This window comes from Vulpes vulpes, chromosome 1 (assembly GCF_048418805.1).
Source record: "Vulpes vulpes isolate BD-2025 chromosome 1, VulVul3, whole genome shotgun sequence".
NCBI classification, from domain to species: domain Eukaryota; kingdom Metazoa; phylum Chordata; class Mammalia; order Carnivora; family Canidae; genus Vulpes; species Vulpes vulpes.
In genome coordinates, this window is record NC_132780.1 from 20,632,680 (window position 1) to 20,658,553 (window position 25,874).

Consider the following 25,874-nt stretch of genomic DNA (forward strand, 5'->3'; position numbering starts at 1 on the left):
CCCTTCCACCCCAGTTTCCCCAGGGTTCAGCCACTGCTCCCTCAGACGGGGGACTCAAGGCTTTGCATTCAACCCCACCAGGGGGAACCCACAGGGCTTCCTCAGTCTTCCTTCCCAATCCAGGAAGTCCTTCCTGGTTTCTGGCTCTGAGCCCTCTTGCTGCTGAACTGTGAGCCCCAGCTGCACCAGGTCCCCAAACCCCATCTCTCAGTCTGCTCTACCCCGGAGTTGCCATGTTCCCTGGCTGGACAAGAGGCAGACGGGTGGGGTGGGTGCTTGTGCGTGCCCCTGTGGGTCCCAGCAGCCTCCAGCCCGCCCTACCCTATGCATCTCTAAGCACAGCAGGGCGACCAGCCTGGAGTCTCCCTGGCTCCCTGTGGGAGTTTGCAGTTGGACACCCTCCCTCCCCTCCACCCCCACCCCCCTCCTCCCCAGATCTCATCAGCTGGCCAGCCCCCTCCCTGCCCCCACTCCTGTCCCCTGCTGCCTCCTCGGCAGGCAGCCTCTCTTCCTTCTGGCAGAGCGTCCAGCCACTGCCTGCTCCTCCCCGGTCCAGGGCTCCTCTGGCAGGCGCTTCCCTCCCTCCCTCCTTCCCTCCCTCCCTCCGGTGGCGGTATCGGTGGCCGCAGCCTCCTCCCCTCTCCTGCTTGCGTCCCCTTTCACCCCGTTCCTGCCCTGGACTCTGCAAACATGAGGGTCTTGGCCTGCCTCCTTGGTGAGTGACCCCTTCTCCTTGGGGACTTGGGGACCTCTGACCCCATATACTTAAGCAACGCAGACTTCCGGGGCCGTGTCCCCGGTGCTTGGGATAAGGGACATCTGGTCCTCGTCTGGTCCCCCAAGGGACCCAGCCTTCTGCACACCCAGTCCCACCCTCCGAGGACCCCAGGGACCTACCCGTCCCTCCACCCCAACCAGCCCTGACCCTGGGGGGGGGGGGTCACACACCATTTGACCCTGACTGGGTCCCTGGGGAGCACAAAGGGCCTGGCTCCCAGCCCTGACCAGAGGCATGTGGGGCCCCGCCTGTCTCAGGGACCTGAATCTTGCCCAGAGTCCTGCCTCCCAGCAGTGGGGTTTCTGGTTTAGAGGTGTGCAGCTATGTGTGTGTGTGTGCGCGCGCGCGTGCGTGCACAAGGGGTATGTAAGACAAGGGGCCTGCCCTAGAGAAAGCACCCTTTCCAGCCTGCCCTCACTCTACCCTACCTCCAACCTCCCTTCCAGTGGCTCTGATGGGGATCCAGGCTGTGGGTAAGTGGCCCCGAGCACCTCTGTCTGGCCTCGTCCAGCGTCAACCCACCCCTGTCCTGCTGCTGCCCATGCACTTATGACCTCGGGCACTCTCCCCCTCAGAACTGCTGGCCAACCAACCTCCTACTTCCTATGGAGGCCAGAGCTCTCCTGGGGACCCAGAAGTCGGGACCCCCATCAGCAGCCAGGGCGGCTGGCCTCCTACCAAACCCTGCCTGGGGCCCCGGGCCTTCCAGATGTCATAGCCTTTCCTCTGTCGTCCCCCCCTACCCAGAGCGGCTGCGTCTGGCCGACGGTCCCCATGGGTGTGCAGGCCGCCTGGAGGTGTGGCACGGCGGGCGCTGGGGGACAGTGTGTGATGACGGATGGGACCTGCGGGACGCTGCCGTGGCCTGCCGGGAGCTGGGCTGCGGGGGTGCACTGGCCGCCCCAGGAGGTGCCTTCTTTGGGGAGGGTGCGGGCCCCGTGTGGCTGAGCGAGCTGGCCTGCCGGGGCAGTGAGGGGCAGCTGGAGCTCTGCCCCCACCGGGGCTGGAAGGCCCACATTTGTTCCCATGAGGAGGATGCGGGCGTCGTCTGTGCAGGTGAGAGGCCCTTGACCCTTTGTGGTGGTGGTGGGGCACTCCTCCAGATGTGACCTAGGACTCCCGGCACCCCCACCCCCTGTTGCCCACTCCAAAGAAGGTGTCTCCCTCCAGGACTCCTACCTTATCACAGCCTGGGGCTTGGGGGGGGGCTGTGCCTGCCCCACTGGGGGCCTGCCCCCTCCCACAGCTCCTGTGGTGTCCCTCAGGTCAGCGTGTGGCCAACTCAAGGGACGGGGACGACCCACCATTGATCCTGGAGGGGGACCCCTGGCCAGGGCTGTCTGGGGAGCTGAGCCCTGGCTCTGAGGGGCCTCCTGTGACCCACGGTGAGCCCACCCCAGCCCCGCTCTCTCTCCTGCTTCTGGCTGAGGGAGAGGGGTCTTTGGCACTAACGTCTCCCAGGGAACAGACAGTGGTGCTGGCTTCACCACCTCAAGAAACCCCCGTCCCAGTCCCCCGAACATCCTTGGGGGCTCTCAGGCTGCTCAGCGTGGTCCCCCAGGTGGGAGGATGAGCAGCTCCTGACCCGGCTCTCCCTCCCAGGCCCCCGCCCAGCTGGGACCCCACAGAACAGCTCCAGGAAGAAGAGCCCACGGCCACTCAAGCAAGCCAAGTCCACCAGGGCCCCTCTGTTGACTGCTGGAGCCCCCCGACAGGGTATGTTCCCTGCACACCTCCCCTTCACAGACCTAGACGGCGTAAGACCCTGGGCCCAGGCTGGACCAACCCGGGCACCCCCAGCCGCCCTCCTCTTAACCACCCCTGGCAGGACTCTAGCAAGCACGACATCCCTCAGGGATTCAAACAGGCCCCAGCTCCTGGGTGCCCCCACCCCACTGACCAGGGGACCCAGGAGGCCCCTCCCTGGACTGGACACCCTGCCCTGGGGGGATCCTGGCACTCCTCTCTAGGGCAGGTGGAACTCAGGCCACTGCCCCCTCTGGGCATCAGTTTTCCCAGATGGAAAACCAAGGGTGTTGAGTCTGCTTTTCCCGAACTGCCTCACGCGGCTCACTCCCACCCCCGCCCCGCCACTCCCCCTGCAGAGCGGCTGCGCCTTGTCTCGGGCCCCCACGGGTGCTCCGGTCGCCTGGAGGTGTGGCACGGTGGGCGCTGGGGGACGGTGTGCGATGACGGATGGGACCTGAGGGACGCCGCTGTGGCCTGCCGGGAGCTGGGCTGTGGGGGCGCGCTGGCTGCCCCAGGAGGTGCCAGATTCGGCCCAGGCTCAGGGCCCGTGTGGATGGATGATGTGGGCTGTGGAGGCGGAGAGCAAGCTCTGCGGGACTGTCCCCGAAGCCCTTGGGGTCGGAGCAATTGTGACCACAGCGAGGATGCAGGGCTGGTCTGCACAGGTATGTCCACCACCTTCCAGATCCCTCTGCTGGTGCTGTGGCCCTGCCCCTCGCACCCCTGCAGTCACCACACCTGCCCTACAGACTCCCCTCCCTCTTCTTCCTTTGTTCTTCTTTTCTTTCCTCCCTCCCTCCCTCACTCACTCTCTCCTCTCCCCTCCGCTCTGCTTCCCTCTCCTCTGTCCTCTTCCCTCCCTCCCTCCCCACCTTTTCCCTGTGTTCCTTCCCTCCCTTCCTCCTCCTTTCCTATCCTCTGTCCTCTTCCTGGCCTACCTTTCCCTCCTCCCCCCTCCTTCCTTCCACAAATTATTTTTTTTAAGATTTTATTTATTCATACAAACAGAAAGACAGAGAGAGAGGCAGAGACACAGGCAAAGGGAGAAGCAGGCTCCATGCAGGGAGCCTGACATGGGACTTGATCCTGGGTCTCCAGGATCATGCCCTGGGCTGCAGGCGGCGCTAAACCGATGTGCCACCGGGGCTGCCCCACCTTCCACAAATTCTTAAGAACCATTCTGGCCTGGCACAGACATAGCCTGAGACCCAGTCCTCACTCTCATGGATCTGACTGGGTCTGCTGCCGGACCCAGCAGGCACAAGGCAGCAGCAGTAGCAGCCCACAGCTGTAAGTGAGAAATTATGAGGGCAGCAGGCAGATAGGGGGTGCACACCAGACAGGGGGGCAGGGGGTGGGATAGGCTTAAGCCGACTCATGTGAAGGGGAAGAGGACAATGTCTCTGCTCTGTGCCAAGCAGCGTGCTGGGCACCTCCCCTGCTGTCTCTGAACCTCACCCCCATGTGGACGGCCGCTGGGGTGGGTGTTCTCACCCATCTTCACAGGTGTGGGAACAAGGTTCAGAGAAGTAACCCTAATAACCCAGGTTGCAGACTTAGCCCCGGATCCAGAACTGGGCCAGCTGGGCCTGTCCCATTGCACAGACAGATGTGCTGTGCCTGCCGGGGATCTGAAGCACAGGGTGTGGAAAGGTGGAGACACCAAGGCAGGGGCACCGGGCAGCAGACCAGGGACAGTGAGGGTGGCTCCCCCATGTGCCCTGGGGTAGGCAGCAAGTAGGGGCAAAAGTGGGGCCTTCTGAGCCCAGGTCATGGGAGATGAATTGAGGCGCCAGAGAGGGCTAAGCTGCTGGGGAAAAGAAGTGACACCTCCTGTTGAGGTGTCAGGGTGTAGAGGGAGCTCGGTGCCTTAACGACATCTTTAATTCCCAGAGCAACCCCATAAGGGAGCTCCTCATCGACAATGAGGACATGCAAACACAGGCAGGTCAGACCCTTCTCTGGTCATTTTTTTTCTCTAGAGCACTGACAGGTGATTTTGCTCCCCCCTCATATTGGGGGGTAGAAAGATGGCCTCTCTACTCCCCAGTGGTGACCCAAGTCTCACCCCAGACTCAAACAGAAATGTACTCTAAAACCCACAGGGAGTTAGTATGCAAACTAGTGATTCTCCACAGAGGGGGTTAGGATTCCCTTTTACCCAGGGGACATTGGGCAAAATCTGGTTGTCACGCTGTAGAGGCTCACATCTGGGGAATGGCGCCCAGGGATGCTGCTGGACATCCTCTGGTCACAGGATGCCCCCCCCCCCCAGCAAGGAATAACCTGTCCCCCCATGTCAGAGTGCTGAGGTGGGAAAGCCCTGCTATACAGGCCTGAGGCAGGCAGCTGGGGAGTGGGATCAGGGCCAGTATCCCCACAGCTTGCCACTGGGGAGGCAGGGGCGTTGGGAGGTGGACAGACAATATATGGACTCTTGGTGAGTGACTTCCAATCTCAGAGCAAACAGAAGGGGGAATGTCTGCTGTCCAGCGTCATCATGGGCACGAAGCCTGACCCCGTGAACAGCTTAGTATGTGAGCGTGTGTGCTAGCTTCCTGCATAGGGAGTACACACCGCAGCCTCCCCGTCTGTTACCCCTCTTCTCCCCACATCCAGGCCCGGCCCCACGGCTCCGCCTGGCTGATGGTCCCCATGGGTGTGCGGGCCGCCTGGAGGTGTGGCACGGCGGGCGCTGGGGGACAGTGTGCGACGATGCCTGGGACCTGCGGGACGCCTCTGTGGCCTGCTGGGAGCTAGGCTGCGGGGCTGCGCTGGCTGCCCCCGGAGGCGCCTTCTTTGGGGAGGGGGCTGGGCCCATCCTCCTGGACGACCTCCGGTGTCGGGGTAACGAGACGGCCCTGCGATTTTGCCCAGCGCGGCCCTGGGGCCAGCATGACTGCCACCACCGGGAGGACGCGGGGGCCGTGTGTGATGGTGAGGAGGACAAAGGAAGAGGCTGGGGATGTGGGTGCTCTAGAGCCTCAAGTGGAGGCATGAGAAGTGGGGAGCTGGTGTGGTTTTGCAACGTGTGCCCCATGTGCCACTCCATCCCTCTGTCCTGACTGCCTGCTTGCCCCACTTTGTCCTCAGCCTGAGACCTCAGTTGGCATCCATAGTCCCAGGATGAGGGTGTGGGGAGCTGTCCGGCATTACCGCGGCAGTGGTGGTCACCTCTTCCCCTGTCCCTGCGTACCCCCAGGTATGCCTATTGGATACGTCCCTCCCACGGCCCCGGCAGTGGACAGCAACCACTCTTTGCCCAGGGAGGCAGCATCCCGGCCCCCAGGCCCCGCAGGGAGCCAGGCCCCAGGAACCGCCGGCATCTCCCCTCCTCCTGCCTCCCCCACTGCCCCTCGGGAGCCTGGACCAGAAGCTGGTGAGTCTCTGTCTCCCCAAGAAAACGGGGATTTACCTGCTGCTTCCTCCCCCTTAGCCAGCCCCAGACACCCCTTCTCCCTGCTCAAAGACTGTCTCATCAGGGCAAGGGCCAAGGGTGGAGGAGAGAACAGAGCCCTGCGTCTGGAAGGGTCCGTGCTCAGTTAAATGCTCTGCTGTTGCCATTGTGAAATGTGTAGTTTTGGGGAGGCTGTCTCCTCACAAAGACCAAAAGGACTGGATCAACCATAGTTGTCATTTTTAAAACATGGGCCTTGATATCATTCAGGTGCGGTGTGGCCTACAGACAAAATGGGACTGCCACTGGAAAGAGACAGTGTTTCTATCTCACACAGTTGAGGGGCCACATGGGGAAGCAGCAGGGGGCTGGCCAGGGGGCGGGGGTGGGGGGGCGCAGACAGAGCCCTGACTGTTGCTTCTGTGGGAAGGAGCAGGTGAGGTCAAGTAGCAGGCTCAGGGTCAGCCTGCGAGCTGTGGGGTTCAGGGGCTGCCCCTGGTTGTCGGGTGCCCGGCTCTGGGGGCTAAGGGCAGGTAGACAGGGGCCCCGAGTGTGAGTCCCACGGAGCAGGTGGTGGTGGGGCGGCTGGGATTGGCTGGTGTGCACACAGAAGGCCTGCTCCGGTGTTTTCCTGCCTCTAGGAATGAGCTGTCCCTGGGGAGGGTGGGCAGTCTCCCCAGGGTCAGTGAAGCCCCAAGATGGCAAAGCATCAGAATGTAGACAAGGGAAACACGCTGTTAATGCAGCTGTCGCTCACGGGTGGGAAACCTGTTCTTACCAGGGGCCTCGCTCCTCACCTTTCCCAAGTCTCCTAGCACCGCTGGCTTATGTGTGACCAGTACTGTTGCAGGCACTCTGTGTGTCTTCCTCAGGTGACGCTCCCGGCCCCGTGGGCCGCAGATGCTGTCTGGTCTCTGTGTTATGGAGGAGGCCACGTGACTATAACACGGGCAAAGTCAGGACTCTAGTGAAAGTACCTTGCCCCTGAGCCCACATTCTCTTTTGTGCTCACTGTGGTAACATGTACGTAATGTAAAATTGGCCATTTTAGCTGCTTGTAAGTGTCCGGTTCAGCGACATTAAATACACTCATGAGGTAGGGCAGCCACCACCACCTGCCTATAGAACTTGGTCGTTACCCCAGGCTGACCCCTCCTCGCCTCCAGCCTCTGGCACCCACCGTCCTTTCTTTCTCTATGGATTTGACTCCTCCAGGGCTCTCCTGCAAATGAAATCCCCCAAGATTTGTGCTAACGTGTCTTCTAGGTTCATCCACGCGGCAGGTGGCACAATTCCCTTCTTCGGGTTTCATCATGCGCGTATGCCTCATTTTGCTATCCCTCCATCCAGTGCGGATACTGAGGCTGCCCACCCCCTGGAACCCTTTAGCTACTGTGAAGAGTGTGAGGAACATTTGTGTGCGAGTGTCTGTCTGAATAGCTATTTTCACTTTATTTGCCATATGTCCTGAGGAGTGGGATTTCTGCATCATAGAGTAATTCCATGTTTAACTTTTCAAGGCAACCAGACCACACCAGACTATGGCTCATGCCTAATGCAGAGAGTGGCATAGCACAGGCCTCACTCAGTGCTCAGTAAATGCCTGCTGCCAGGACAGATGGATATGAGAAAGCCAGATGGACAAACGGGTGGATGAATGCAAGGCAAGTGGAGGGACTCAGAGAACCTAATGACTTCCTAATTATTTGGGTCTCTTCCACCGTAGGGTCCCCCCAACTTCGCCTGGTGGCAGGGCCCAGCAGGTGTTCAGGCCGGCTGGAGGTGTGGCATAGTGGGCGCTGGGGGACGGTGTGTGACGACAGCTGGGACCTACAGGACTCAGCTGTGGTCTGCCGGGAGCTGGGGTGTGGCAGAGCTCGGCAGCAGGACCCCGCAGCTGGTCACTTTGGCTGGGGGGCTGGCCCCATCTGGCTGGACGACGTGGGGTGCCTGGGGACTGAGGCTTCACTCTTGGACTGCCCCGCTGCACCCTGGGGGAAGCACAACTGTGCTCACAATGAAGACGTTGGAGTCACCTGCACTGGTAAGGAGACCCTGACCACCTGTTGGCCCTAGAGGCCTTCCTGGAAGAGGGAGTGAGACCTAACATCCATACTAACATCTCCTAAGCCCCTTCCCTGGGCTAGCAGTTTTCATATACGTGACGACATTCACGCCTCACAAGAAGGATGTTGGTGGACATTATGTTCATTTTACTGAAGTTGAGGCACAAAGAGGTTAAGTAACTTGCCCAAGCTCACACAGAAATAAGTGGCAGAGTTGGGGTTCTCTCTTCTCTCATCTGTTCTCCCCAAGATAAAGGAAGTGAAAATAAGGGCACGGGGAGATGGTGAGAAGCCAAAGTGGGGGCCACCTGCAGTAAGCACAAGAGTTGTGTTTGTCGTTCATTTACTAACATTTATGGAGTGCCAGACACTGAGCCAGGTGCTGGGGCCTGAGGATGCAATGAACACAGTCCCGGGCCTTGGGAAGCTCACAGCTCATGGATGGACAGAGATGCACCAACAAATCACTGCAAACCTATGCGACATGTTTTCATTTGCAAGGTCTCCAAGACCAACCTCAGGTTCCATAATTTTCTAGAAAGACTCAGAAAAATCGGAACAGCCATCCTAAAAACTAGTTGAGAGAAGAGGCACAGAGGCAGGTTCAGGAGAGAACTTCATGGAGTTTCCAGCCATTCTCTCTTGGGGAGCCATGCAGAGAGCACTCAGTTCTCCCAGCAGCAACATGTGAAAATGCACATGCTGTACTGCCAAACAGGGACGATCCCCTAGCCTTGGTGCACAGAGTTTTTATAGGAGCTGGGTTATGAGCTACAGCTGCCTGCCCACTGGCTGTCCATAAGTCACAATGTTGGTACTAACTATCTGGGGAGCCCCAGGAGCCAGGGGCAAAGGGCCAAACTTTTCTTTGGGAACAGTTGCTAATCAGAGAGATGTGACGCAGTGGTGGCCCACATGATGGAGTCACTGAAGCTAAGGCCCTTTCCCCTTCCTCCTGAGGCCATGGGAACCACCAAAGGGTCTTAAGCTGGGGAGTGACCCATCAGACCTGGTACCACTCTGGTAATTGGTGATAGCTGGACAGGGAGAAGGAGAGACCGTCAGAAGTTATAGGAAGTGATGCCATTGTGGCCAGTGAGATGAAGAGGACAAGTCCAATGTGGGATGGGAAAAGAGCATCAGTCACATCACAGTTGTGAAAGCCAAGGAAGCAGGAAGTGGTGTCAGGTTTGGCTGGCCACAGTATTGCCAGGGTCTGGCACAATACCTGGGTCATAGAAGATGCTCAATAAATGTTGATGACATGAATGAATAAATGAATAACGAATGAATGAGTGGAAACTTGGTGATTTTGCAGATGAGAGAGAAGGAGGGATCTAAACGGGCAACCTAAAAAAAATAAAAAATAAAAAAAAATAAACGGGCAACCTTGTCATTAGGATGTCTGCCATCTTCCCTGTCCTCTCCTCCCATCTTCCAGAAACCTCTGGCCTGGACTCTATCTCAGACCCCTTCAGTTGGAGCTGGATCCCTGGCCTGGGTAGAGATCCGGATGCCTGGCTCCCTGGGGAGCTCGCCACCAAGCCGCCTGCAAGGCTGACCCCCAGTGTTCCTGAGAAAACCACTACCAAGGCCCCAGGGAAAACACCCAAGAGTACTAAGAAGTGGGTGACCAAAAATGCAAGGAGACCAACCACTCAGCCCCCTGTGATGCCAACCACTAAACACTCCAGGGTCCTGGGTACCCAGAGGCCCCCAGAACTGACCTCATGGCCCACTACAACCCTGACCACTGAGGCCTCCCGGAGAACAGTTTCTGAGTCTACTGCAAAGCTGACCACTGAGGTCCCCCACAGGATAACCCCACATACTACTGCAACACGGACTCCCCGGACCCCCCGAGAGCGGACCTCTAAGACTGTGGCAACTTCAACCACTAGAGGACCCCAAGAAATGGCTTCTGAGGCCATGGTGAAGCGAATCCCTCTGGATTCCATGGATCCATCTACTGAGACTCCTGCACAAGGTTCTCCAGAGTCATCCAAAGACCTAGCTCCCTCCCCCACTGGGGGCACTGCTGGGGGATCAGGTGAGTGGAGGGAACATGAAGAGGTGAGGCTGACCCCTCTTTACCCCTCCTGACTTGGGGTCTTCTACCAGCAGGCCCGTTCCGGGTGCGTCTGGCCGACGGGCCCAACCGGTGTGCTGGCCGGCTGGAAGTGTGGCATGCTGGGCGCTGGGGGACAGTGTGCGATGACAGCTGGGACCTGCGGGACAGTACCGTGGCCTGCTGGGAGCTGGGCTGTGGAAGGGTCCGGCCGCGAGTGGGCAAAACCCACTACGGCCCCGGGACTGGCCCCATCTGGCTGGATGACGTGGGCTGCAAGGGAATCGAGGCCTCGCTGAGTGACTGCCCTGCTGGGGCATGGGGCCAGCACAACTGTGACCACGAAGAAGACGTGGGGCTCACCTGCACTGGTACTGGGGATGGGGTGGGGGACCTAGAATCACTCCAGGAGTTTCTGGAAGGGTACTTTGGAGTGGCAGCATGGACCTGAGACAGGGCGGGGATCAACCTAGGATTCACTTTCTCCCAGGCTACGCAGATGAGGATGATTATCCCCCTTGGACCTGGGATCCCACCTCGGGAGAGGACCTGGCCAAGGGGACCACCACTGCAGGGGTACCTGGACACACACTCTCCTGGAGCTCCACCAAGAGCCCAGGGGCCCCCTCCCCAGCGACAAGGCGTCTTCCGGACACAGGTGAGGTGCACAGCCAGGGTGAGGATGGGACCCCCACCAACCTGTGTGAGCCTCCTGGCAGGCCTTCCTGAGACCCCAAAGTGAGCTGGCCTGTGTGCTGGAGACTGTGGACAGGTCACCTCCAGAGATGCTAATATGTTCCATCCTTGGGCTCTCCTCAAGAGCCTTGAGGAGGAAACCCCTGGGTGTCTCTGAGAGACCAGGCTCAGCATGGCCTCAACCCACAGTCCTCCCGCAAAGTAGCGGTGATCACCCAAGGCTGGGCCCCTCCATCCAGAACCCCGAGACCCCTTTAGCTGGCCCAGGTCACCATGTCATTCCCCCAGCCCCATATGGTTTGGCCCTGGCCCCTATCTCGCAGCCGCTTAAGTGTCCTTGCACCCCTGTGGCCATACCCGGCCCCTGAGCCCCAACCCCCCTGCTCCATTACCTACTCTCCCTGGCTTCTCCACGGCGTCTCCACGGCCCTGCATCCCTGCGCGTGCTCTTGCAGGCTTCTCCACAGGTTCCAGGCCCCGCGTTCCTGCGCATGTCTGTCTGCGTTGCATGCGCGTGCTCTCGCGGGTGTCTCCTGGCTCCCGCGTCCCTCTGCATGCTCTCGCGTGTTTCTCCACAGGGTTTCCCAGGCCCTGTGAACCTGCACATGCAACCCTGCGCATGCCCGTGCTCTCACGGGTATCCCTGCGGGGTCTCCCAGGCTCCACATCCCTGCGCGTGCTCTCGCGGGTGTCTCTGCGGCGTCTCCGGGCCCTGTGTCCCTGAGCATGCGCATGTGTGCCCACGCGCGTGCGCGGCTCTTTCATCGTCTCCCACCCACCTCACATCTCCGTGGCTTTCCTGTTCTCGTGACCCGCTTGTCTGTCACCCTCGCCCTCGTATGCTTGCATCCAACACACCCTCCTAGTGTCCCCGTTCTCGTTTTCCCACGGTCGACACCTCTACCCTCCCCTGCTCTGGCTCTGCCTCCTCCTCCCTCCCAACCCACTGGTTCTCAGGTTCTCAGGTTGGCCCCCTCCGTGCCCAGCTGTCTGCCTCCCCCCCCCCACCCCAGGCCGCTCGTGCTCCTTGTCACCCCAACGTGCTTCGCACGGGGAATCTTTTGCCTTTCCTCACGACTGTCTCTTCCCGGCCCCGCCTTTTCCGTCCAGCCTGCTACACCTGCTTTCCCCCTCACTGCCCTCTCCCATCCCCTGAAGGGTCCACTTCTACCTGTTGCCCCACGTCCCTCAGCTCATCTCCTGAAAGACTCGGCAGCCTCAGGAGCGGCTTCCCGCCCCTTGGGCTCTTTTCCCGCCTTTTCCCGGTGGTCAGCGTGCACGCGCACTCCGCGGCCCTCGGGAGAGGCGGGCCCAATCAGCCTCATGCCTTGTGACAGGAGAGGCGCGCCGCGCCTCCTGATTGGCCGGTTGAACCACGCCCACGTTAATAAAAGCCCGGTAGGGACCCGTGGGCTTCCAGAACTGTGAGGATGGGCTTCTGGTGCGGTAAAGGGAGGGGAGGAACGGGCCGAGGGGCCGCACACTTAGACTGGGGGACATGGGGTGTGAGGTAGGGCCCGTCCTGCACATTTTTCCAAAGTGCTGCTCCCGGGTGCATAGTGGCCAGGGTTCTACAGCTGTCATGCTCTGCAACTCGGTGCAGACCCCTGCCTATCCTCTAGCGCCCTCTCGTGGCGGAAACGGTCAGACGCTGGGCATGGAGTTCCTGGGGTGCGGATGATGGGAGGCCATTACGTGAGCTCAGAGAAGTGCAGAATTGCGAACCACACAAGAGAAATCTCGGGATAGTCTCAAATGCAGTAATAAGGAGCCCAGATAGAGAGTGAGAGAAAGGTCAGACGTGAATTGTTATCCTCACTGCAAGGGGACCCTAAATAAAATGACCCCACTTCTTTGGGCCTGTTTCTTCTACTGGAAAAGCAGTCCAGAAAAGCTCACCTATTCTGGGCTGGGCATACAGGATTCCAGCAACCAGGAGACATAGGTTGTTATTAACGCCGTGTTTCAGGTGGGGGAAAAATTTGACTCAGAACTTCAACTTAGGAGCCACTATGGAGAGCTAGCTTACATGATTTCACACACATTTTGCTCGTTGAATTGGGAAAGATAACAATTACTGAACTAATTATCAGTGAGTTCCTCAGTCCAATTCCTCGGCTTCCAGTTGTGGCTCCACCAAGATTAGAACTAGCTGGGTGGGATCCCTGGGTGGCTTAGCGCTTGCCTTTGGCACAGGGCGTGATCCTGGAGTCCTGGGATCGAATCCCACATTGGGCTCCATGCATGGAGCCTGCTTCTCCTTCTGCCTGTGTGTCTGCCTCTTTTTCTCTCACTCTGTGTCCCTCATGAATAAATAAATAAAATCTTAAAGAAAAAGAAAAAAGAACTAGCTGGGTGACCTCCGGTTCCAATCCCATGAACAAAATGTGTGAGAAATAGTTTAAAACCACAGAACATTGGTGGTTAGAATTACTTACCGTAAATGAACAACAGCAGCTGGAGGATCTCAGGGGGAGGAGTTGTTATTTCTAGTAGAGCAATTAGGAAAAGCTTTGCAGAGGAAGTCGTATTATCCAGTGGCAGACACCAGGAGGAAGGGCTTTCTCAGAGGAGTGAAGGCTAGAGTTGAGGAAAGACATCGGTAGTCTAGGACATTGTCATTTCACTGGACCCTTAGCTCCATCGTGCACTTAACTGTGTCAGTTTCTGTTGCTACCATAATATAACCACACATTTACCTCCTCAAAACAACATATTCACAGATTCTGGGGATTAGGGCACAGGCATCTTTGGGGGAGCATTATCCTGTCTACCACCGAATCTGCTGTAGAGACTCAGTAGAGACTGACACAGTTGTTGAGTGAATGTATAGCTAGAGAAGCAAGAGGATTAAAAGGTTGAATTTTCACTTTCTAGTTCATTGAAGTAACATTTCTCAAGGCTTCTTGGAATTTGGAGACACAGATATTAACTTGTGTGTCAAATACCTGCTGTGTGGCAGGTATGAATACTAACCCCTGGGAACATAGCAGTGATAAGCAAGGGAAAGGGAGGCTGAGATTTACAATTTAGAATTGGATGGCAAAGGGGTGCCCTACTGAGAAAGTACCCTTTAATTGATGACCTTCAGAAGGAAAGGGAGAAAGCCATACAGACATCTGATTGGAGAATGTTTAATACAAAGGGAACAGTGCATGCAAAGGCTTTGAGGTGGAAGTGCGCTTAGCTGGGTCAAGAAACAGCCAGGTCAGTGGGGCTGAAATGGAGTGGTTGATGGAAATGAGGGAAGGAGATGAGATCTGTGATGGGGAGCTCCGAGAGAACTAAAGGTGCTTTCCAGGCAGAGGGAGCAGCACATGCAAAGGCGCTGTGGTGAGACTTTGAAAGAATGGCAAGGATGCCAGCATGGCTGAAGCAGAGGAAGCCCGGCAGGGTGAGAGTGATAGGAGAGGGCTAGACTCTGAGTTTTATTCTATATGCAGTGAGAAGCCCTTGGTGGAGCATTTTGAGCTAGGAAGGATATGGTCACCTGTGCATTTTCAAAGCAGTCACTCAGAATGCCCCATGGGAAATGGATGGAGGAGCTAGAGTGCATACAGAGAGACCTGAGAGGTCTATGGGGAGATGATAATGGTCTCTGCCCAGGTGGTAGTGAAGACTGAGAGAGAAGTGGATTATGTAGCTGTATTCTGTGAGTTGAGCTGATGGATTTGAGTGATGGATGTGAAGAGAGGGAGGTGGGAGATGGGGACCTACCTTTTACTGGATCAGGGAACACTGCAGCTGGATGCACAGGATCCACAGTGGGAATATTAGATCCATTGGTGACGTGTTTGACATACCCAAGTGGAGACATTAGCAATTCTGGAGCTCTAAGGAGTGCCTGAGCTGAAGATATAACTTGACAGGATGGAATTCCCAGCTGTGGGAATGGATGAGACTATGCAGACAGGTAGCCATGTCTAATGGCCCTCTTGCACCCAGCCTGGAAGATGGGATGACTCTTGGATTTGAGCTGTTGCTGTATGTTATGGTTACATGAGGTCATGCAGAGGGGAGAGGAGCCAAGATTAAATGCAGGATTAAATTTAGATATTGGATGATAATATTGAATAATGGCTTGTATTCATTGAATACCTTCCATGTGTCAGGCACCATCTATCAGCATCACATGGTTTAACTCACTTCTCCTCCACCTTATGAGATGAGTACTGTCCTTAACACCATTCTACAGATAAGAAAACTGAGGAACAGAGAGGTCAGTACAGCAAAGGGCAGAGCTTGGATTCAAACTCCAGGATTTACACTCTTAACCACTCTAGCCACGGAGACAGGGAAGGAGCATATGACAGAATTAGCTCTGAAGAACTCAGGAAGCATAAAGCAGGGCATGAGTTCATTGAGGGGGAAAAAGAGTGGCCTTTGAATAAAATCCTGAAGAATAAATAAAAGCTCACTAGGGAAGGAGTGGGGTAAGACTTGGGAAATCTGTACCCCAAGGGAAAGAAGTCTCCATTTATTTATTTAAAAAATTTTTTTTAAAGATTTATTTATTCATGAGAGACACACACAGAGAGAGGCAAAGACACAGGCAGAGGGAGAAGTATGCTCCATGCAGGAAGCCTGATGTGGGACTCAATCCTGGGACCCCAGGATCATGCCCTGGGCTGAAGGCAGGTGCTAAACTGCTGAGCCACCCAGGGATCCTCTATTTTAAAAATTTTTTTAAAAAGATTTTATTTATTTATTTATGAGAGACACAGAAAGAGAGGCAGATACATAAGCATAGGGGGAAGCAGTCTCCCTGCGGAGAGCTTGATGTGGGACTCCATCCCAAGACACTGGGATCACTACCTGAGCTGAAGGCAGATACTCAACCATTGAGCCACCCAAGTACTCCAAAAGGTCTCCACTTACGACCAGGTAGACCTGCCTGGGTCTGAAGCCTAACACTGCACCTTGGCTGTGTACTTTGGGAATGTTCCTTGCCCTCTCTGGGTTTCACTTTGGTCTTTTGTAGCAAAACAGCAGCTTCTCCACTCACTCTCTCCCCATAAAATTACAAAATGGCAGCTTTTCCACCCACCCCACCCCCATGAGATTGCCAAAAATTGAAATGTCTGACAGCACCAAGAGTATGGGATAAAGGTGGGCATGAGAATCTGCACCTACTTAGGAGGACAGTTTGACAATATCTAGGGGGATGTATCTGCTTTCACAACAGTTGTACAATTAGGTATTGAGGAGTTCTCATTCATGAGCCCAAGGACACAAATTTCAGGAATTCACTGCAGCTGTATTTGTAACAGCAAAACATTGGCCACAGCCTAACCACCTAACAGCAGGGGCATAGAGGAATTAATAGCTGTGTATTCTTTATGACAGAATATTGTACAAAAGTTAAAAAGAACTAGAGATAGATATATTTAATTCAAAGAGTAAGCTTATCACATGCCAGGCTCTAAGACCCCATGGAGTAGATAGATACCATCATGGTACCCATTTTACAAGTGAGGAAACTGAGTCATGGAATAGTCCAGTGACTTGTTCAGCCAGCCAGGAAGGGACACACCTATAACCAAGCTGCAGAAAGACATATGCAGTATATATATGTTGATGTGCACAGTCTTCAACGTAGAAAGCTAAAGTATAGAGAAACAATATGGCATCAGAGAGTCCTTTGGGGAAAGGATGCAATTGGGCCTCATAGGGCCTGTAACTCTGCAATACCACTTCTTAAATTAAAAACACATATTTTAATTTAAAAAAATCAAATCAGGCAGTCCGGGTGACTCAGTGGTTTAGCACCGCCTTTGGTCCAGGTCGTGATCCTGGAGACCTGGGATCGAGTCCCAAGTCAGGCTCCCTGCATGGAGCCTGCTTCTCCCTCTGCCTGTGTCTCTGCCTCTCTCTCTCTTTCTGTCTGTTTCTATGAATAAATAAATAAAATCTTAAAAAAAAATCCAATTGATCCCATGCTAGTGGACCATGAACAGTGGCCATATCTTAGAGCACATTCCAAGAACACAGAGACCCAAGGAGTATGCCTGCAATTGGTGGGCTGACTTTGTAGCAGCAAGAGACCTTCAAATTGTGTCCTCAGTGGAGTCCTCCTAAAACCCAGCATCTTGAAAAGACAGCTTCACCGCTGAGGAGTTTTTCCCCTCTATGCCCTGGGCTGCAGGCGGCGCTAAACCGCCACGCCACTGGAACTGCCCGGTTTTTAAAATTCTTAATGAGTATGACCACCAGGTAGGATTTCATAATTATCTTGTTGTTGTTGTTAAGATTTTATTTATTTGCTCATGAGAGACACAGAGAGAGGTGCAGAGATATAGGCAGAGGGAGAAGCAGGCTCCCCGCAGGGAGCCCGATGTGGACTAAATCCCCAGATCCCAGGATCACACACTGAGCGGAAGGCGAATGCTCAACCACTGAACCACCCAGGCGTCCCTCATAGTTAGCTTCTTAAGGTACAGGGAAAGTATTTGTTTAAAAACGGTTAATAATAGGGAGACATGACTGAGGTATCTGCAATGCTGGGCATCAGGGTGAAAATTGACCCTTGTTCTATTCGAATGTAATATATTAGCAGGTGACAGAGCAAGGGATTTCTGCAACTGGGACAGCTAGTCACAGAGCTCAATGTGACCAGGACAAACATGCCTAGTGTGTCAGACACCAACCTGCTGGGTTTCACGTGCAGAGTGGGAAAATGTCTTTATGGTGGAGGAGGGGATTCCAGGTGGAGGTAACAGCAGGGACAAAGGCTAGATGTGAACACCTCAAGGTTTGGGGTCCAGTGGGAGCAGCAACACCATGTGGAAGGTGGCATGATAAGACGTGGTGCCAGAGAGGTGGGCAGGGATCAGTTAATGAAGGGAGATGAGGAATGTGGACTTTATGGTTGTACAATGTTGTGACAGTGGGTTAAAACCCACTGAATTATACACTTTAAGGTATGTGAATTATATCTCAACAAAGCTATTGCATGAGTTTTAAAAAAGATTTTATTTATTTATTCATGAGAGACACAGGCAGAGGGAGAAGCAGGCTCCATGCAGGGAGCCCGATGTAGGACTTGATCCCAGGACCCTGAGATCACAACCTGAGCCGAAGGCAGATGCTCAATCACTAAGCCAAGCCACCCAGGTGTCCCAAGCTATTGTGTGTGTGTGTGTGTGTGTGTGTGTGTGTGTGTGTGTTTTTAAAGATTTGTTAATTTACCTGTGAAAGAGAGAGAGAGTGTGTGTGCATGCACAGTGAAGAGGAGGGTCAGAGGGAGAAGGGAGAAGCTCTAGCAGACTCTCTGAGCACAGAGCACCATGTGGGACTGGATCCCATGACCCTGAGATCATGATATGAACTGAAATTAAGAGACGCTTAATCGACTGACCCACCCAGGCACACAACAAAGCTATTATGTTTGTTTTTATTGGTTTTTATTTTTTAAAAAGATTTTATTTATTTGAGAGAGGGGGGAAGAGCACAGGGGAGAGGGAGAAGCAGACTCCTCACTGAACAGGGAGCCCAATGCAGGGCTCCATCCCAGGACCCTGAGATCACGACCTGAGCCAAAGGCAGACATTTAACCAACTGAGCCACCGAGGCACCCCCAAAGCTATTGTTAAAATAAGCTTTTTGATCCACCAAGTTAGAAGAATGAATTCAATTTTTCTATACTCCATATGTAAAATGGTATATTTTATATTTATAAAATGGTATATTTTATATTTATAAAATGGTATATTTTATATTTATAAAATGGTATATTTTATATTACCTGACCATTATATTAGCTGACCATTGAAAAACATAGGAGTTAGGGGCACTGACCCCCATGCAGTCAAATCTACATACAACTTTTGACTCCCTCAAAACTTAACTACTAATAGCATACTGTTGACTGGAAGCCTTACTGATAACATAAGCAACACATACTTTGTATGTTTTATATATATATGCACATAAATAAAATACACTGTATCTTTGTAATAAAGTAGCCTAGAGGAAAAAATTTGCTAAAAGGAGGAGAAAATACAGTACTGTACTATATTTATGGGAAAAATCCACATATAAGTGGTCCTGCTCAGTTTAAACCCATGCTATTCAAGGGTCACTGTATATTATACACTTATATGTAATATAAAATTGTCATCATGTAGAGATTATCCAAGTGCATTAATCCAAAAAACAGGGGGAAATAGTATGGAAGTGTTCCTGGTAGTTCATTAATAAAGATATTATAGGTGTTTTTTTTTTTTTTTTCTCTAGGGAAAAATAAAGAATGAGTGGGGGCAGGGACTTCAGGACATTTTTCTTAGTTTATAAACTGGTTTAGTTCCAGTTTCTATTACTGGTAGTTGAGAGCATCTCAGCTGAGTCACCAGGATGGCTGTGAGGTAAAGGAGGAGATTGGGGTAGTGGTCCAGTTGAGACAGGATGAAGCCTGAGTTGGGGTCCAGGAAGAACAGAGATTCAAAGTCAAGGGAAGCGAGACTCAGTTCTCCCTGTATCTCTCAAGGTGATGAGGATAGTTATGAGCCTTCCCGGACGTGGGATATACTTTCAGGAGGGGCTCTGCCCAAAGGAATACCCACAGGAGGCATACCTGGACCCACTCTTACCACTGGCACCACTCGGAGCCCAGGCCATCCCTCTTCAACTCCAAGGATCCCTGGAGACACAGGTGAGGCATGTCGCTGTGGCAAGGCTACCAGGTTGGTTGTGTTGTGGGGTAGAGAAGTGGACTCTGAATTCCCCAGTGGTGACCCCACTCTTACACCAGAGACCCAACAGAAATATATCCTGAAACAAGGGGTTATAATCTACATCAATGGCCTTCAACTGGGAATAATTGGCAATATCTTTTTTTTAATAGTTTTTTTTTTAAGATTTTATTTATTTATTCATGACAGACACAGAGAGAGAGAGGCAGAGACACAGGCAGAGGGAGAAGCAGGCTCCATGCAGGGAGCTCGATGTGGGACTTGATCCTGAGTCTCCAGGATCAGGTCCTGGGCTGAAGGCGGCGCTAAACTGCTGAGCCACTCAGGCTGCCCTAATTGGCAATATCTGAAGATGTTTGGGATTGTCATGACTTAGATGCTTGGGAGGCTACTAGAACTTAATTGGTAGAGGCCAGTGATGTTGTTACATATACTACTATACACAGGACAGTCTCCCACAGCCAAGAATCATCCAGCTCCAAATATCAACAATGCTCAGGTTGGGAAACCCTGACCTATATTCTGCAATTCACTCTGACAAATCAATGAAAAAAATGACAGGAAACCCTAGAAGAGAATGGGTAACAATTATGAGCAGGTGATTCACAGAAGAGAAAGCCTAAATGGCCAAGTATATGTAGAAACATTCACACTCATAAGGAATCAGAAATTCAAATTAAAATGATGACAAGCATGGACAATTTTTTTTTTTAAGATTTTATTGATTTATTCATGAGAGACACACACACACACACACACAGAGAGGCAGGGATGCAGACAGAGGGAAAAGCAGGCTCCATGCAGGGAGCACGACGTGGGACTCAATCCTGGGTCTCCAGGATCACACCCTGGGCGGCGGACGGCAGGCGCTAAACCACGGAGCCACCCAGGGATCCCCTTGTGTTTTTTTTTTTTAATTTTATTTATTTATTCATGAGAGACACAGAGAGACAGAGACACAGGCAGAGGGAGAAGCAGATAAGCAGGCTCCATGCAGGAAGCCCGATGCGGGGACTTGATCCTGGGACTCCAGGATCACGCTCTAGGCTGAAGGCAGGTGCCAAACCGCTGAGCCACCCAGGGATCTCTCTCTCTCTCTCTCTCTCTCTCTCTCTCTCTCTCTCTCTCTCTCCCTTTTTTCTTTAGAAAGCATGGAAAATTTTGAAAGGTAGGTAATAGCAAGTGTGGATGAGGATGTGGATATGGGCAGACAGACATCCCTACTGGATAGAGCTATGTGATAAAGACAATTTAGTGAAATTAAATATGATTGTAAATTATGACCCACTAATCTAGCTCCTGTATTCCAGGAAAATTCTTGAGCAGGGTTCTAAAGAAAACATATGAGGGTATTCTTTGAAATGTTGTGATATCAGGGAGTTGGAGGCAAGTTAAGTACCCAACAGTGAGTAACGAGAAATGCAGTGGGTACACATGATGGAACCCCATGCAGTAGCTAAAGCAATGACTAGCCTTACAGACTGCAACATGGGTCGCTATAAACAAAATAATATGGAGGAAGACAGAGTGAAATTTCCAGTGATTTGCAGAAACTAAAAAACACAAAAATATGCATATTCTCCCTCTGCCTGTGTCTCTGCCTCTCTCTCTCTCTGTGTGTGACTATCATAAAATTAAAAAATATAAAAAAATAAAAAAAGGGATCCCTGGGTGGCGCAGCGGTTTGGCGCCTGCCTTTGGCCCAGGGCGCGATCCTGGAGACCCGGGATCGAATCCCACGTCGGGCTTTCGGTGCATGGAGCCTGCTTCTCTCTCTGCCTGTGTCTCTGCTTCTCTCTCTGTGTGTGTGACTATCATAAAATTAAAAAAATAAAATTAAAAAAAATATGCATGCACTTAATATATTAACATATATATATATATGCTTTCTATATTGTATAAGGTATAAGGACATACAAATCTTTAAGGACATATGTTAAATACATTAATGGAGGTGGCTGTGGGAGGAAGTGAGAGGGATGGAGATCAGGAAGGAAAAAGAAAAAAGAGACATTATAGAACTGTTGACAATGTACAGAAAAGCATGATTAGCTTAGCTCTTTGCATCTTGGGTCTGAAAAATTAAAAATAGTGCTCTAGGCAGGTAAACCCCTACAATATCTAAGCAAGATGAGATTCTTAAAATAATAACTAAACCAGTTAATATTTACTGAGCAATATACCATATGTTGGGTACTATTCTGAGCACTTTACATGTTACCCCTTTAACTTTCATAACATCTACAGAGCCCTATGATGTAGGTGCTAAATTATGCCCATTTCTTAGATGAGAGAAATTGAGGTACAGACATCAATGATTATGACAATATTAATCACAAAAATGCCTATTACATGCTAGGCACTGTGCTAAGTGCTCTGTACACACAGGAGCTCCCTGAATCATGACAGCTCTGCAAGCAAGGCACATTGGTCATCCACAAACTGAGATTCAAGGTAGTTAAATAACTTGTTGATGGTCACCCAGTTAGGAAGTGACAGAACTGGGGTTTAAGCCCAGGCAGCCTGGCTGGAGGCCAAGCCCTTTACTGAACCACTTCTCCAATGCTATAAACAAATGACAAGAACAGGATGCACATCAAAAATCCTACGAAGAACACCTCAATTCTTTGGAGCTGTACTATTCAATATGGTAGTTATCAACACAGGTGGCTTTTTTTTTCTCAATATTTTATTTATTCATGAGAGACACAGAGAGGCAGAGACATAGGCAGAGGGAGGAGCAGGCTCCTTGTGGGAAGCCTGATGTGGTACTCGATCCCAGGATCCCGGGATCATGCCCTGAGCCAAAGGCAGATGCTCAACCACTGAGCCACCCAGGGGCCCCTCACAGGTTACTTTTTTACTTTAAATGAATAAAACATTCTAATACCTGGGTGGCTTAGTCACTTAAGTGTCTGCTTTCAGCTCAGGTAATGACCCCGGAGACTCAGGGATCGGATCGAGCCCAGCCTCCAGGCTCCCTGTTTCTCCCTCTCCCTCTGCTCCTCCCCCCATTCATGCTCTCTCTCTTGCTCCCTTGTTCTCTCAAAAAAAAAAAAAAAAAAAAAAAATCTAGGAGTGCCTAAGTGGCTCAGTGAGTTAAGTGTCTGCCTTCAGCTCAGGTCATGATCCCAGGGTCCTGGGATTGTGCCCCTGAGCCCTAGGTAGTGCTCCCTGCTCAATGGGGAACCTGCTTCTCCCTCTGCCCCTCCTCCTGCTTGTTCTCTCTCTCGCTTGCTCTCTCAAATAAATAAAATCTTTTCTTAAAAATCTAAATAAATAAAAAATTTGAAAGATGAAACATTCATTTCCTTAGTTGGAGTAGCTACATTTCAAGTACTCAGTGGCCATGTGTATCATATCCATCACTGAGAAAGTGATACTTAGTGGTCTAGACACTGAATGCAAAGGACTTTGCTTCAGGCCTTCTCCCCACAATTTTCAAACTATATCGGTGCGACCTATGGCAAGTTACCTACTGTCTTGGCCTGGCCTGGCTTCCCTTATCTGCAAAAAGGAATAAAATTCGCATTTACCTAGAAGCTGGGCTAGGGAGGGGTTGAGCCTTCTTACTCTACTCAGGCCCTAAATGTAAGGGGCTGCCAAAACATTCAGTTATCAAGGTAAATAATAATATCTTTATACTTTTAAAAATAAAAATTAGGGGGATCCCTGGGTAGCTCAGTGGTTTGGCGCCTGCCTTTGGCCCAGGAAGTGATCCTGGAGTCCCGGGATCACTCCCGTGTCGGGCTCCCGGTATAGAGCCTGCTTCTCCCTCCTCCTGTGTCTCTGCCTCTCTCATTCTCTCTCTCTCTCTCTCTCTCTGTGTCTATCATGAATAAATAAATCTTTAAAAAATAAAAATTAATGCAGAACATTCACAATGAACTAAATCTCAAACATTTAATATAACTAAAGGCAAGATCCCATCTTCCGCACTTGACTTTCCCTAGTCCTGGCCCGCTCAGATCCTGTCTTGGGTAAATTTTTGACTTTTTTGTTCACAGTGGATCTTTTGCAATAATTTTGTTTAAAAATGTGACGTAAAAATCTTGACTACTGGGGATCCCTGGGTGGCGCAGCGGTTTGGCGCCTGCCTTTGGCCCAGGGCACGATCCTGGAGACCCGGGATGGAATCCCACGTCGGGCTCCCGGTGCATGGAGCCTGCTTCTCCCTCTGCCTGTGTCTCTGCCTCTCTCTCTCTCTGTGACTATCATAAATAAATAAAAAAAAAAAATTAAAAAAAAAAAAATCTTGACTACTGAGATTAGGCTTAGAACCCTCCTCCATAAGCCCCCTCATGCCTCTGCACCTTCTGGCATCCCTCTCATCCCTCCATCTCCCCCGCATCCCCCCTGCCCTCAGCCCCTCCTGCATCCCCAGGTAAGCCTCTAGGTCCCTCACACTCCCGCATCTTCCCGCACGCTTCCACTACTCCCCCCTCACCCCCTCACCCACGTTTGCACCCCCTCCAGCCATTGGCAGTACCACTCACCTCCCTGGCCTTCAGTGGACAACGCCAGGTGGCGCCTGGAGACATCATAGGAGGCGAGGAGGTGGGGCGCTGGGGCGGGGCGAAGTCTCCCGGCGATCCGTGACGTCATGAGGCTCTACGGCCTCCTGTTGGTCGGTTCCTCCCTGGAGGGGCGTGGCGGGCCGTGGGGGTAGGCGGGGCAAGCTGACCTCCGACATCTGTCTTTCATCCTCCTCCAGGTTCCCCGAGGAAACCGTGGAGACTGTGGCCGGAGCGTCGGGCACAGCGTCCGCCACAGCGTCCCACAGCAGCCAGGACAGCGCCCCCTGCTCCTTCCTCAGCTCCCTCAGCCTCCCCAGAGCCCCCCGACCCACCGGTGACCTCCGACTCTGTACCAACGCTCATTCCCCAGGCAGCTTCAACACGGAAGGTGACCTCTGACCCTCCTGACACTTTGTCACCCAGATCAGACCTGGCCTCCCGGATGAACTCTGACCTTACCTCGATAACCCCTGGCCTCACTTTGTCCACCCCTGATGCCGCCGTGATTCCAGCACTGACACCAGATCTCTCACCCACCCCACTACCCACCTTGCCCAAAGAATTGACCTCTGGCCCCTCTGTGCCAGCAGTGGTGACCCACCTTTTTACTACCTCAGAACTGACTCCAGAATCTGACAAAACCCCAAATCTGGACACAGCTCCATACCCCAACACAGTTCCAGATCATTCCAGATCTCCAGACCCCTCCACAAGCCTCTACCCCACTGGCACCCTTCACTCTACCTTGAAATCTCACCCCTCCACCTCTCAACACACTACCATCCCTCACTCCACCAGGACCCCTCACTCTATTACACCCCCTCAACCCACCACAACCCCACAATCCACCATATTTCCTCAACCCACCACAATCCCACAACCCACCACAACCTCACAACCCACCACATCTCCTCAACCCACCACAACCTCACAACCCACCACATCTCCTCAACCCACCACAACCCCACAACCCACCACAACCCTTCAACCCACCACAACCCCTCAGTCTACCGCCGCTCAACTGGCCACAACACCTCACCCTCTCACAATCCCTTACCCTGCTACGACCCCTCATTCTATCACCTCTACTCACCCTGCCATGACGGCTGACCCTACCTCAACCCCTATGATCACTATCAAGTCCACTCTAACTTCCTTGGGAACAGAACTCTTCTCTCCCACTCCAGCACCAACAGTCAAGCCTAGCTTCCACCCCTGGTTGACCTCCACAGGGGCCCTTCACCTTTCTACATCCCAGATGTCAAGCCTGGCACCTTTTCTAACCTCAGAGTCCAGCCGCTCCAGGCCTTCTCCAGCTCTAAGCATGGACACACTGTCTACTGAGGACTTCAAACCACCAAGAAGCCAGAGCCCCAGACCAACCCCACCACCCCCCCAAACCCCACACTCAGCCTCTGACCCTACAGTGACCTCTGACCTCCACCTATCTTCCATGGCCCACCCCTTGGATCAACCTCCTTCTGACCACCTCACCCCAAGGTCAAACCCTGGTCAGAGCCCAGACCCCCTTGGCCCATGTGTGGTTCCAACACCACCTTTAAGGGTCATGGCTTGTGAGCCACCTGCCCTGGTAGAGCTGGTGGCTGCTGTGAGGGACATGGGTGGCCAGCTGCAGAGGCTTACCCAGGTCCTGGAGCAGGAGCAGCAACAGCGCCAAGCCCTGGGACTGGGGTTGACCCAGCTGGTGGAGGCCACCCGGGGCCTAGGGCAACTGGGTGAGGTTGTAAAGAGACTGGCTGAGAGGGCCTGGCCCCCTAACACATTTGCACCAACCACCACCACCCCAGAAGAGGAAGAAAGGCCTCTGAGGGGAGATGTGTGACCCTATATGGGATTTGAGGGGCTAAGACACAGCCAACCAAAAAATTAAAACCAAAGTATCTAATTAAAAA

At 52.9% G+C, this 25,874-nt stretch overlaps 1 protein-coding gene across 10 annotated transcripts; it reads left to right on the plus strand.

Annotated features, from left to right (window-relative positions):
* Positions 1-338: 338 nt before the first annotated feature.
* On the plus strand, positions 339-25,874 carry SSC5D (scavenger receptor cysteine rich family member with 5 domains). Of its 10 annotated transcripts, none has more exons than XM_072759610.1 (14): positions 339-715; positions 1,225-1,251; positions 1,526-1,834; positions 2,044-2,163; positions 2,381-2,494; positions 2,884-3,192; positions 5,147-5,464; positions 5,730-5,906; positions 7,651-7,968; positions 9,432-10,040; positions 10,112-10,429; positions 10,549-10,716; positions 19,240-19,404; positions 24,159-25,874. In XM_072759610.1, the coding sequence occupies exons 1-14, from the start codon at positions 691-693 to the stop codon at positions 25,802-25,804; spliced, it is 4,623 nt and encodes a 1,540-aa protein (XP_072615711.1). In that variant the 5' UTR covers positions 339-690; the 3' UTR covers positions 25,805-25,874. The 10 variants fall into 10 exon arrangements, with proteins under 10 accessions (XP_072615711.1, XP_072615686.1, XP_072615684.1 ...); XM_072759585.1 differs by having other exon boundaries at positions 476-715; positions 19,288-19,404; XM_072759583.1 differs by having other exon boundaries at positions 476-715; positions 10,115-10,429.